The sequence below is a fragment of the Bombina bombina genome, chromosome 1, assembly GCF_027579735.1.
Source record: "Bombina bombina isolate aBomBom1 chromosome 1, aBomBom1.pri, whole genome shotgun sequence".
Taxonomy (NCBI): Eukaryota; Metazoa; Chordata; class Amphibia; order Anura; family Bombinatoridae; genus Bombina; species Bombina bombina.
Window position 1 is genome coordinate 534164343 of NC_069499.1, and position 13463 is coordinate 534177805.

General features: G+C 38.1%; 1 protein-coding gene across 2 annotated transcripts in view; it reads left to right on the forward strand.

The window, feature by feature from the left end:
- Positions 1-12256, forward strand: part of CPO (carboxypeptidase O) — a 445436-nt gene extending 433180 nt beyond the window's left edge. For both annotated transcript variants that reach the window (XM_053698643.1, XM_053698641.1), the window contains exon 12: positions 10471-12256. In XM_053698643.1, the coding sequence (XP_053554618.1) occupies positions 10471-10727 (257 nt within the window). In that variant the 3' untranslated portion in view covers positions 10728-12256. The remainder of the gene's footprint in view (positions 1-10470) is intronic.
- The last annotated feature ends 1207 nt before the right edge of the window (positions 12257-13463 follow it).

Consider the following 13463-nt stretch of genomic DNA (forward strand, 5'->3'; position numbering starts at 1 on the left):
AGACCCTATTTTGAGTGACTCCAAATACCGGCGGTAGCCTAAAACCAGCGTTAGGAGCCTCTAACGCTGGTTTTCACGGCTAACGCCAAACTCCAAATCTAGGTCATAGAGAGCAGTCTCACACGCTCTCTACGTCATGCTATGGGCATGTTTTTTTCATAGACTGTTTCTGACTACTGGAAATATAGCGCATGTGCGCCATTGCATGCAAATTAAAATACGACTGTCCGATGAAGGAGCGTGTGTCTGTCTTCAAAGGACGGTTAAAATGTGACCAGAAAAAACATGCAATAAACTAGACGGGAGGAGGAATGGTGGCATGATATAAACATTTAAACAGGTATTATTTCTTAATAATGTTAAATTAGTATGTGGTTTTGAATGAAAGTCCTTTTGTTTTTTAATTCTTAATCAGATGCAGCGTTGCAGATTCATATAGTTTACTATCACTTTATTATAACTATGAGCTCGCTTCCATTGAGCCGTAATTAGGTTTGCGTGTACTCGCAAACCGTTAAATATGCTGTCGGAAGTAATATCGTTTATCGACTGTTTCCAATGTCGCGTTATACCTCAATATCGTCAGCAGGACTTTGGCTGCCGAAAAAATATTTGCGTCCCATAGACAGTAATAGAAGCCGTTAATCAATAAATTATACCAGGTTTCCAATGAAAGCACAAACCGTAAATACACTGTCGGAGGCTGTCGATACATTGAGAAATATTACACCCAGCTTAACTAGGTGTAAAAGAGGAAAATTGTGCTTTTTGAGACCTATTTTCTATTGAAATGATAAAACTTGCAAATAATGCAAGTGTTTTAATGTAGAAATAAATTGTAATAAGTAATATTTATTATTGTTTCATGTTTAGGAATAGTTGAACTTATATTCTAATAGAAATATCAGTATATATTTAAATATAATAATATATGCAAGAACATATCTACATAATTCAAACTAGACCTATGCCTAGGGCAGCAATACATATTACTTATATTTATGAAGTGGTAAATATAATTATATTAAAACATAGTATTTGATTATTGTTAAAAAATATGTATTATAAATAAGTATATCTTTATTTTTCTTGAGAGGTGATCACAGGTAAGGAGCATGGACGTTAAACATAAATTCTATAGCGTAAGGTCGGGTTACCTTAGCAACTAATTGATTTTCAAGAAATCTGACGTCAGATGGAAGCGTTAACACAACGTTAACTTACAGCTACACGAAAAGAGCGACTGCACGCAATGTGCAAAGTATTTCAATGGAAACCTGGTACAAAAATGGAGCCGTAAATTACTTTTAGCTGTCGGACGCTTCAGTAGCTTATGACTCCATTTTTAACGGCTCAATGGAAGCGAGCTCTATGTTGGTTGTGCAAAGTTGGGTAATGGGTAGTAAAGGCGTTTTCTATTTTTTTAAGTAATAATAAAAAATGATAGACTGTCCCTTTAAAGGAACATTAAAACCCAGGGCTAGATAAAGGCCCATTAATAGTGAAGGGTGTTATCTTGTGCTCGGTTTTACATCTTAAAACAGCCAAAATATTTTTTAGCTTGTCCTATACTTTTAATAGATATTGCAGGGAGTTTAATTAGCATTTAAATTACAAGTGTAGAGCTAAGAAAATGCAGCTGTTAAATTAATTGATTTACCTGAAGTAAACCATTATTATTATTATTAATATAGCGCAGAACTACATGAAGAACTCCCCTATTTGCGCAGCATTGTCTTATGCTGAAAAAATTATACTTATAGATTCTATTTAAATTATTTATTTGTAAAATGCGTATTTTATATGTGGATCTTTCCAATGCAGTGCTTAAAGGGATAGAAAACTCAATATTGAAATGTGCATATGTGCATTTACATTTGAAATTGAAGTATTCTTGCAATATACTTCTATTAGCAAAAATGCTTTAGTAAAAGGTATTACTGTTTCTCTGCAGCATACTCACATATGCTGTGAGGGCCCGTGCACCAGTATACAAACCCCATGCCTGCTCAGAGAGGTGGTGGTGGTGTTTATGGCTTCTGAAGATATAATTTGTGCCATGCAAGCTACTGCTGACTCTCTGAGGTGTGGTGTTTGTATAATGTGCACAGGCATTCACAGAATATGTGCATATGCCAATGAAAAACAGTAATAACTTTTATTAGCAGCATTTTTGCTATTGGAAATATATTGCAAACATTTTTCTATTTCAAATTGAAATGCACCTATGTACATTTTATGCATACAAAGAGAGAAGCGCTGTACCAGGAACGAACAAGAAGTAGCTTGCTCTATGGCAATTTACCACCTAGGAGCAGTCTCTTTTAGCTAGGGTGATTGTTTTAAAAAGGTACACATATGAAAAATACATATGTCAGGGTTCTTATACAAACCATTTTTTTAAACAGCCCTGAAAAAAGCCCTGTCATATGTATTTTTCATAAATGTCCTTTTTTAAAGCGGCAATATGGTCACCCTACTTTTAGCCCAGTTGTGCTTTTCACAGAAGAAAACTTTCCTGTAGTATATCAGTCTAATCTCGCTGAGTAAGGTCAGTTCAGCCCCAAAATACCAGTTAATTCTCCTCTGAACAAGGAACATGATAATAGTTTCGGCCTTCTGTGGGCCGCGTCAGTAAGGTGCAGCCATTTTCCTCTAAGCACACTGGGCAATGAGTTGTTGTTTCCCGGTAGAGCACTTCTCTCTTTGCATGCATATGTACATTTTATGTTTGACCTTTCTATCCATTTAAAAGCACAGAAAATGACATAAAGCTTAAAATGAATTCCCCACAATGGCCCGGATTACAATTGAAGCACTATTGATAGTATAGGGTGCAATATCAATAAAGCTGGACCCCGCTAAATTGATATTACAAGTCAAATTTATATTATTATTTTTTTAATAAAAAGAATATTTCTTTCCCATGGTATGGAGAGTCCACAAATCCATTCAATTACTAGTGGAAATTCAACTCCTGGCCACCAGGAGGAGGCAAAGAACACCCCAGCAAAGCTTCAAGTATCCTCCCATTACCCACAATACCTAGTCATTCTTTGCCTGTGTAACATTGTAGGTGATGTGCAAAGAAGGTATCTGAATAAATCAAGTTGTTAATGCTTTAATGAGTACTTTTCCCTGCAAGCAAGGATTGGGGTTATGCTCTGTCCATGTAATTCTCTTTAGTAAGAGTAATGGTGGCTTTTAGCAGTTGGAAGACAGGTGGTCTTTGCTTGCCTTCCAACAGTTTTGCTACCCCTATATAGAAAACAAGGGTTGGTTGCTCTATTTTCTCTTTATCTACAGGTCTATGTCAGTGAGGATTCTGTCACACCTGTTTTCTGTACCTGCCCTACAGCGGATTCACAGGTAAGTGCTTTTACCTTCTAGGTGAGAAGAATGCAGCACTTAGGAGTTCCTTGTTTTTTTTTTTTTTAAAAGGATACTTAGAGAACAAGGTGGATCATTATGGGACTGAATATCCCTTTTAAAGGTTCATGATTTATTGGGCAGCAGTTCAGGGCACTGTTCTGTCATGTGAAGGCCTTTTTGATGTTGGCTTTGGGGATTTGTTTGCACAAGTTTACCTTTTATTTAGTTGGGTAATATCTCTTTAAGAAAGTTGTTGAACCGCACCTTACTTTTGAATTTGCGATCATGTGACCACTCTGTTACTTCCTGAGTGCTGAATAGTTTGTTTCTAGCCGGCAGTTTGGAAGCCCAATTTTCAAGGAGACAGACTGGGTTTTCTAGCATTAGATTGTTTTTCCTGCCTGTCGCTTCTCTCTGATGTTTGCAGCTTTCTAGGATCTGCAGTTCCTAGAGTAGAGGGCGCTATATCTATCTTAGCCAAGAGAACTACTATTCCTCTTGACGATAGTTCCTCTTTTAGAGACCTTATGGATAAGAAACTGGAAGTTTATTTAACAAAGATGTTTCTTCATCAGGATTTGCAGTGGCAACCAGTTGCTAGTATTGCGACAGTTGCTGGTGTAGCCTCTTATTGATGTGACTCATTGTCTGATCTAATTTCAGAGGAGACTACTATAGAGGAGATCCAGGATAGGATCAAGGCTCTAAAGCTGGCTAATACTTTTATCTGTGATGCCAGTATGCAAGTTTTTAGGCTGGGAGCCAAGATTTCTAGTTTTGCAATACAAGCCCGCAAAGCCCTTTGGTTAAAGTCTTGGTCTGCAGATGTGACCTTCTCAAAGTCCTGCCCTTTAAGGTGGAGACTATTCGTTCTATTCTCCCTCTAGTTCAGGAGGGTCAGTTTATGACCACCATAGACCTAAAGGAGGCGTATCTTCATGTGCCTATCCACAGGGAACATTTAAGGTTCCTGAGGTTCGCTTTTTTGGATCAACATTTCCAATTTGTAGCCCTGCCTTTTGGCCTCACCACTGCTCCTCGAATCTTTACAAAGGTTCTAGGGGCTCTTTTGGCTGTGGCCCGATTTCTAGGGATTGCGGTGGCTCCTTACCTGGAAGATATCTTGGTTCAGGCGCAATCAGAAAATTCAATCTTTTGGAGGCATGGTGTTCCCTTTAGTCCCCTGTTTGTCCATCAGTGGCTGTATGCATGGAAGTAATTGGTCTCATGGTGGCAACCATGGACATTATTCCATTTGCACGCTTCCATCTGAGACCTCTACAGTTATGTATGCTCAATCAATGGAACAGAGATCACTCGGATCTCTCTCAGAGGATAGTTTTAGACTCTGAGACAAGGATTTCTCTGTCTTGCTGGATCTCCCAGGACCATTTGTCTCAGGGCACTTGTTTCTTGACACCTTCTTGGGAGATTATGACAATGAATGCCAGCCTGTTAGGCTGGGGAGCAGTTTGGGGTCCCTAAGAGCTCAGGGGCTTTGGACTCAGCAGGAGTCTGCCCTCCCTATAAATATTCTGGAATTGAGCAATTCTCAATGCTTTATCAGCTTGGCCTCAACTGAGTTCAGTCAGGTTTATCAGATTTCAATCGGACAACATATCAACCACCAAGGAGGAACTCAGAGCTTGTTAGCTATGAAGGAGGTGACTCACATTCTTCAGTGGGCAAAGTCTCACAATTGTCATCTCTCTGCAATTCATTTCCCAGGGGTGGACAACTGGGAAGCAGATTATCTAAGCAGGCAGACGTTTCATCCAGGAGAGTGGGCTCTCCATCCGGATGTTTTCTCAATGTTAACCCTCAAATGGGGTGTTCCAGAGCTGGATCTGATGGCATCTAGTTTAAATGCCAAGCTTCCAAGATATGATGCAAGATCAAGTGATCCTCAAGCAGCTCTGGTAGATGCCCTGGCAGTGCCATGGGATTTCGGTCTAATTTATCTGTTTCCTGCGGTCGCCCTCCTTCCTCGGGTGATAGCTCATATCAAACAGGAGCAGGCTTTGGTAATTCTAATAGCTCCAGCGTGGCCTTGCAGAAATTGGTTTGCGGACCTAGTGAGGATGTCGTCATTTCCCCTGTGGAAATTGCCTCTGAGGAAGGATCTTCTACTTCAGGGTCCCTTTCTCCATCCAAACTTAGTCTCTCTGAAGCTCACTGCTTAGAGATTGAATGCTTAGTCTTGTCTAGAAAAGGTTTTTCTGTGAAGGTTATTGAGACTATGATTCAGGCTTGTAAGCCTGTTACTCGCAGGATTTATTATAAGGTTTGGCATAAATACCTTCATTTGTGTGGATCTAGGGGGATTTCTTGGAGTCAGGTGAGAATTCCCTGTATTCTATCCTTTCTTAAGGAGGGACCTGGAGTAGGGTTTATCAGTCAGTACCCTAAAGGGTCAGATTTCGGATCTGATTCTTCTGCAGAAGCGTCTGGCAATTTTGTCAGATGTTCAATCTTTTGTCCAGGCTTTGGTTAGAATCAGGCCTGTGTTTAGGTCAATTGCTCCTCCTTGGAGTCTTAATCTGGTTCTTAAAGTTCTGCAGCAGGCTCCATTTGAGCCTATGCATTCTGTTGAGATCAAGTTATTGTCCTGGAAGGTTTTATTTCTCCTGGCAATTTCCTCTGCCCATAGAGTTTCGGAGCTTTCGGCTCTACAGTGTGATTCTTCTTATCTTATTCTTCATGCGGATAAAGCGGTTCTCCGTACTAAATTAGGTTTTCTACCTAAGGTGGTTTCAGAACGCAATAATAACCAAGAAATTGTTGTTCCTTAATTTTGTCCTAATACTTCCTCTAAGAAGGAGTGGTTGTTGCACAAACTGAATGTTGTGCATGCTTTAAAGTTCTATTTACAGGCTACAAAAGATATTCGTCAATTTTCTGCCCTTTTTGTTGTCTTTTCTGGTAAACGGAGGGGTTAGAAGGCCACTTTTTTTCTACTCTCTCCTTCTGATTGAGAAATGTTATTCAATTGGCTTATGAGACAGCTAGACAACAGCCTCCAGAGAAAATTATGGCTCACTCCACAAGGGCTGTCGCTTCCTCTTGGGCCTTTAAAAATGATGCTTCTATAGAACAGTTTCGCAAGGCGGCCACTTGGTCATCATTGCATATTTTTTCCAAATTTTCCAAATTTGATGTTTTTGCCTAAGCTAAGGCTACTTTTGGGAGGAAAGTTCTTCAAGCAGTGGTGCCTTCTTTTTAGGTTTGCTTGTCTTGTGTATCCCTCCCTTCCATTCTGTGGACTCTAGCTCTGGTATTGGTTCCCACTAGTAATTGAATGGATTTATGGACTCTCCATGCCATTAGAAAGAAAACATAATTCATACTTACCTGATAAATTATTTTCTTTCCTGGTATGGAGAGTCCACGACCTGCCCTTATTTTTAAGACAACTTTTTGTCATTTTTCTAAACCTCAGGTACCTTTATACCCTTTGTGTCTTCTTCTCTTTCCACAATTCTTTGGCTGAATGACTGGGGATTGTGGGAAATGGGAGGATACTTGAAGCTTTGCTGGGGTGTTCTTTGCCTCCACCTGGTGGCCAGCAGTTGAATTCCCACTAGTAATTGAATGTATTTGTGGACTCTCCATGCCAGGAAAGAAAATAATTTATCAGGTAAGTATAAATTATGTTTTTCTTCTAAGTGGAAAACATTGATATTGAAGTATTCTTAACACAACTTCAGCTTTAGCATAATTGTCCTAGAGGCTTCAGTTGCGTTATCTAAATTCCAGATGTTAGCCCACCTGAGTCTTTCGCTCGAACAATACTTTTTACTTTCATCTTGTAATACCAGCACAAACGAGAGTGCTATTGATTTACTTTGAGCGGTGTTAGTGCTAATATGTTTGTGCTCCACTTGTAATCTAGCACACATTTTCAAATATGCATAGCATACATACACCAAGCTAACAAGTTGTGCGCTAAACCTAAATAAGGCAACAAAAATAGTGGTATTGCACTCTCCATAGCGCTGCCATTACAAGTTACTGAAAAACCTTCTTTTGTTGTGCGATATAGTGCGATAAGCTCCATACCACACAAAAGCCAAGGCCTGACTTGACGTGTTCGTGCACGTTTTCCCCTATAGACATCAATGGAGAGAAAGTATTAGAAAAAAAAAATAACACCTGTGAACGCGAAATGGCGATCGCTGTAATGCAACCCCATTGATGTCTATGGGGAAAATAAAGTTATATATAAATCTAACACCCAAACATAAACCCCTAATCTTAACACCCCTAATCCGCCACCACCCGACATTGCCGACACTAATTAAAGTTATTAAACCCTAAACCGCCACCCTCTGATATCGCTGACACTAAATAAACATATTAACCCCTAAACTGCCGCCCCCACATCGCTACTAATAAAATAAAGTTATTAACCCCTAAACTGCCGCCCCCAATCACTACTAATAAAATAAACCTATTAACCCCTAAACCGCTGCCCCCCAATATCGCCACCACCTACATTATATTTACTAACCCCCTAATCTGCCTCCCCCAATGTTGCCGTAACCTACCTACATTTATTAACCCCTAATCAGCCGCCCCAACGTCGCCACCAATATAATAAACATATTAACCCCTAAACCGCCGCACTCCCGCCTCACAAACATTAGTTAAATATTATTAACCCCTAATCTGCCGTCCCTAACATCGCCGCCACCTACCTACATTTATTAACCCCAATCTGCCGCCCCCAACGTTGCTGCCACTATACTAAATGTATTAACCCCTAAACCTAAGTCTAACCCTAACCCTAACACCTCCTAACTTAAATATAATTACAATAAATCTAAATAAAATTCCTATAATTAACTAAATTATTCCTATTTAAAACTAAATACTTACCTATAAAATAAACCCTAAGCTAGCTACAATATAACTAATAGTTACATTGTAGCTATTTTAGGGTTTATTTTTATTTTACAGGCAAGTTTGTATTTATTTTAACTAGGTAGAATAGTTATTAAATAGTTATTAACTATTTAATAACTACCTAGCTAAAATAAATACAAAAGTACCTGTAAAATAAAACCTAACCTAAGTTGCAATAACACATAACACTACACTATAATTAAATAAATTAACTAAATTAAATACAATTACCTAAATTAAATTAAATTAGCTAAAGTACAAAAAACCCCCACTAAATTACAGAAAATAATAAACAAATTACAAGAAATGTAAACTAATTACACCTAATCTAATAGCCCTATCAAAATAAAAAAGCCCCCCCCCCCCCCAAAAAAAAATAAAAAGAAAACCCTAGCCTAGAATAAACTACCAATAGCCCTTAAAGAGCCTTTTGTGGGGCATTGCCCCAAAGTAATCAGCTCTTTTACCTGTAAAAAAAAATACAAACAACCCCCCCAACAGTAAAACCCACCACCCACACAACCAACCCCCTAAATAAAATACTATCTAAAAAAAGCTAAGCTCCCCATTGCCCTGAAAAGGGCATTTGGATGGGCATTGCCCTTAAAAGGTTCTGAAGATCCGACATCCATTCTCAAGGAAGCAGCAGAAGTCTTCATCCAAACGTGCCGGGGGGGGGGCGGCGGTTTAGGGGTTAATATGTTTATTTAGTGTTGGCTATGTGGGTGGGTAGCGGATTAGGGTTTAATAAGTTTAATATAGTATTTGCAATTCGGGGGATAGCGGTTTAGGGGTTAATAGGTAGTTTATGGGTGTTAGTGTACTTTGTAACATTTTTGTTATGAGTTTTGTAAAACATTTTTGTTTTGCAAAATCCATAACTACTGGTCTCAGATCGCGGAATGGATAACGGCGGTATAAACTATAACGCTAGCGGAATAGCTGGACCGCACAACCTGTAATAACTTTTTTGCAATTTATTTCTTAATCATTTTTATTAGATAGTTTTTATTAGATAGTTTTATTATGAGTGTAACTGTACTTTTAAATGTATTTTTAATGTGTTTTGTGCAACTTTTTAGTCAAGCGTAACAGTTAACCAGAGCTGTGAAGTCGCACCATCCCGACACGCTTTAAATTCAATTGCGCTCAAGGAAACGCGTTTACTTTCAACCTGTAATATTCATGCTACTTCCGATGCTCACAAAGTGCCCCGATAAACCCCTTTTCTGTCACGTGTAACAGTTAGCGTGACACTCGTAATCTAGCCTTAAATAAGCAGTATATTTTCCCGACAATATTAAACATTTATTTCAATTGTGACAGCCATCTGCCAACCACAGAACCCAGAATATGCATATATACTGTGAACCCTTGCACATGCTCAGTAGGAGTTGGTGCCTCAGAAAGTGTGCAAATAAAAAGACAATTTGATAACGGAAGTAAGTCTCTTAAAATTACATGCTCTATTGAATCATGAAAATGTAATTTTGACTTGAATGTCCCTTTAAATTGAAAGCAAAAAGCAGTATCAGCATAAATTTCCTACTAACACTCGTTGGCTGAAAGGTACTTCCTACTAATGCTTAATGGTTGATATTTGTTTCCTACAAATACCATTGCTCATTGACTGATTGGTGCTTCGTACTAAAGCTCACTGGCCAACAGATACTTCAGTCAAGGAGAATTAATGGAAAGTACAAAAATGATATTGCTGTTTTACTTTCAATTTAAATTCAAACAGCTTTCACATCATCGTTTTTATGGCCAAAAATGTTAACATGTTTAATGTTGCTCTTTCATATGGATGAAGAACATTTTTAGTACATTGTCCTTTTAAATTAATATATATGTAAATAGTATACACAGTATATATACCATGCCTATGTATAAACAATGGAATCTCTTTACTTAATTGTACATATATGCTATGCACATAAAAATAATGTCCCTTTAATATTATGAGATTAGTTTCCTTTTGCATGTGTATGAGACAAGCAGCACAATCTTCATCATATTCCTAAAAAGAAATAGCTAGTTGCAGTTTATTTCCCTGCAGACAGTATGGAAGAATGTACTGCTACATTTATTTGTCTTTAGAATGTAATGCTAAAATCTAAGCTACAGGGACTACCATTGGTTCATAGATAACAAATTAAACTGAATCTTGCAAATAACTTATTTATTACACAGATGAAGCCTCTGGAACTTCTCAAGACTGGGTTCATGACCTTGGCATAGATTATTCCTTCACTATGGAATTGAGAGACAATGGTACCCATATGTTTACATTGCCAGAAGAACAAATCCAGCCAACATGTGAAGAGACCATGGCAGCAGTTCTGACCATCTTTGAATATGTCAATGACAAATACTTCCCAAATAATGCAGCCACTACCTCTGCCAGTTTTTCTTTGAGTCTACTTCTTTCTTTTCTGCAAATAGTGTGAACAACTGCACCTATAGAATCATGTCATTGTTAAAGGGACAGTCTAGTCAAAATTAAACTTTTATGATTCAGATAGGGCATGTCATTTTAAACAACTTTCCAATTCACTTTAATCATCAAATTTGCTTTGTTCTTTTTGTATTCTTTGTTGAAAGCTAAACCTAGGAAGCCTCATATGCTAATTTCTAATCCCTTGAAGGCCGTCTCTTAGCTCAATGCACTTGACAGTTTTTCACAGCTAGAGGGTGTTAGTTCATGTGTGTCATATAGATAACATTGTTCTCATGCCCATGGAGTTACTTATGAGAGGGCACTGATTGGCTAAAATGCAAGTATGTCAAAAGAACTGAAATAAGGGGTCAGTGTGCAGATGCTTAGATACAAGGTAATTACAGAGGTAAAAAGTATATTAATATAACCATGTTGATTATGCAAAACTAGGTAATATGTAATAAAGGGAGTATCTATCTTTTTAAACAATAAAAATCCTGGCGTAGACTGTCCCTTTAACAAGAAAGTGTGATGATGTGTGTGAACTCATAATAGTGCTCAATCATGTGGATGTTGAACCAACTAAATTCCTCATTTCTTCCCTGGCCTTAAAACAAAAAAAAAACTGTTTCTGCCTCCTAATATGTGATAATGTTTGATTGACATTTCATGTGTTAATTATAACAGTGAAGCAATCTGTTCCATAGCTATATATCGTCCCGATGGGATTGTTTGTTAATACAAACTTAGCTGTGAAAGTAAAAGAAAAAAAAAAATCTAACCTAACTCTAAAAATAAAGACCTAAAATTAAATTTAAAAAAAAAGAGTTATGCCTATTGTAAAACCCCAATTAAAAAACACCCAAAATAAAAAAACTGTTCTAAAATTAAACTACAAAAAGCCCTTAAAAAGCCATTTGTAAGGCATTGCCTTAAAGTGATCAAGCTCTTTTGTGAAAATAAAAAATTACACCTTCTAACATTAACCCCCACCCCACAAAAAATATCTATAAAAAAACTACTCTAAAAAAGTGCCCTGAAAAGGGCATTTGGTTGAGTTTGCACTTAAAAGGGCATTTAGCTCTTTTGCTGCTCAGAGAAAAAAAAAATCCCTGTTCTTAAAAAAAAAAAAACACCCAAAGAAAACAACAACCTAACACTAAACCCCAAGATGGTGCTCACTAAAGATGATGGCAGCTGCGCTCTATCTTCATCCCAGCGGTGGTCCTTCTTCATCTCGGTTGTGGTCCATCTTCTTATCTTCATCCCAGTAGCGGTGGCGGCGGTCTTCCTCCAGCTTCAGAGCTTCAACACGGAGGTCCTCTTCATGCTGTCACCAGCTGCACACTGAATTTTGAATGCAAGGTACCCTTTTATTCTATTGGCTGATTTGAATTTGAAAATTAAAATCAGCCAATAGGAATGCAAGGGTACCCCAATATAAAAGAGGTACCTTGCATTTAAAATCCAGTGTGCGGCTCGATCTTTGTGGCAAGGTGTAATTGCATTAAATTCTTTATCAATACCTTAAAAGCTGATGCATTTCTCAGCCTTGTAGGGCTGTTTAATCAGGCCGTGTCAACTACTTAGAAATAAGTGTGCAAAATCAGCTGCATGCTGGAACAGAGTGCAGCAAACAACAAGAAACATTTGATGTTTTCTGCACTCTGTCCCAGCATGCAGCTGATTTTGCCGACGTTTTTCTAAGCAGTTGGCTCAGCCTGATGAAACAGCCCTGCGAGGCTGAGAAACACGTCATCTTTTAAGTTTTTAATACAGATTTCAATCCAATTACACCTTTCCACAAAGATCTATTTTATTATTGACATCTGATGAATGAATATTGGAGAACTTGTGTATCCTGCCATCTGGAGTACCTTTGTATCCTGCTACTTGTGATCAGTCAGCTGGACGACTAGGAAGTTCCAGCTTACTATTAGAGCACTGGGAGGTGCTCTCTTTTTGTATTCTGTACACTATATCATACCATTTTGATACACAGTCTGCTAAGCCAATTTCTTCACCATCAAAGTTCACAGAGACCCTGAACAAGGAGCAGCCTAGGAGGATCAAAAGTTATTGAACTTTTTGGACTTGTGCACTATTTATCCATATCACTTTTGATTGATTATTCACATTCATACTTTTTTTTCTCTCTTATTGGGCGCACCCTTTATTATTCTTTGGTGTTTTGAGTAAATCATACATGTCAGTATACCTCACTGTATTCCCTTACAGTGATTATTCAGTTTACATTGTGCCCCTTCTGTCTACTCCTTCCCTTAAAGGTTAACAATTTCAGTGCCTCCTTGCTACTTATATGCTTAAGTCTATCTGTGATACTTTAAGGGACATTGTACACTAGATTTTTCTTTGCATAAATGTTTTGTAGATGATCCATTTATATAGCCCATCTGGTAGTGTTTTTGTAAAAATGTATAGTTGTGGTTATTTTTAATAAAATTGTGCTGAATTTCCGACTCCTAACCAAGCCCCACAGTGTTAGATGTATACAAGCGTTTACAGACTCCTGCTGGCTCCTGTTTATGTTATCTGTCTTTTCATATGCAGGGAAGGGGAGGAGGGGGTAGTGTCTGTTCTCTTTGTTTTTCCAGCCCCTTTCACTGGGTGTCCCAGCCAAAACTCATCAACAGTGCTAAACTGGAAGCTTCTAAGTAATTTTTTAAAAGGTTTCATACTGGATTTCTAGTTCAGCATCTGTGCAAATTCTTCTTAATAGTAGTGT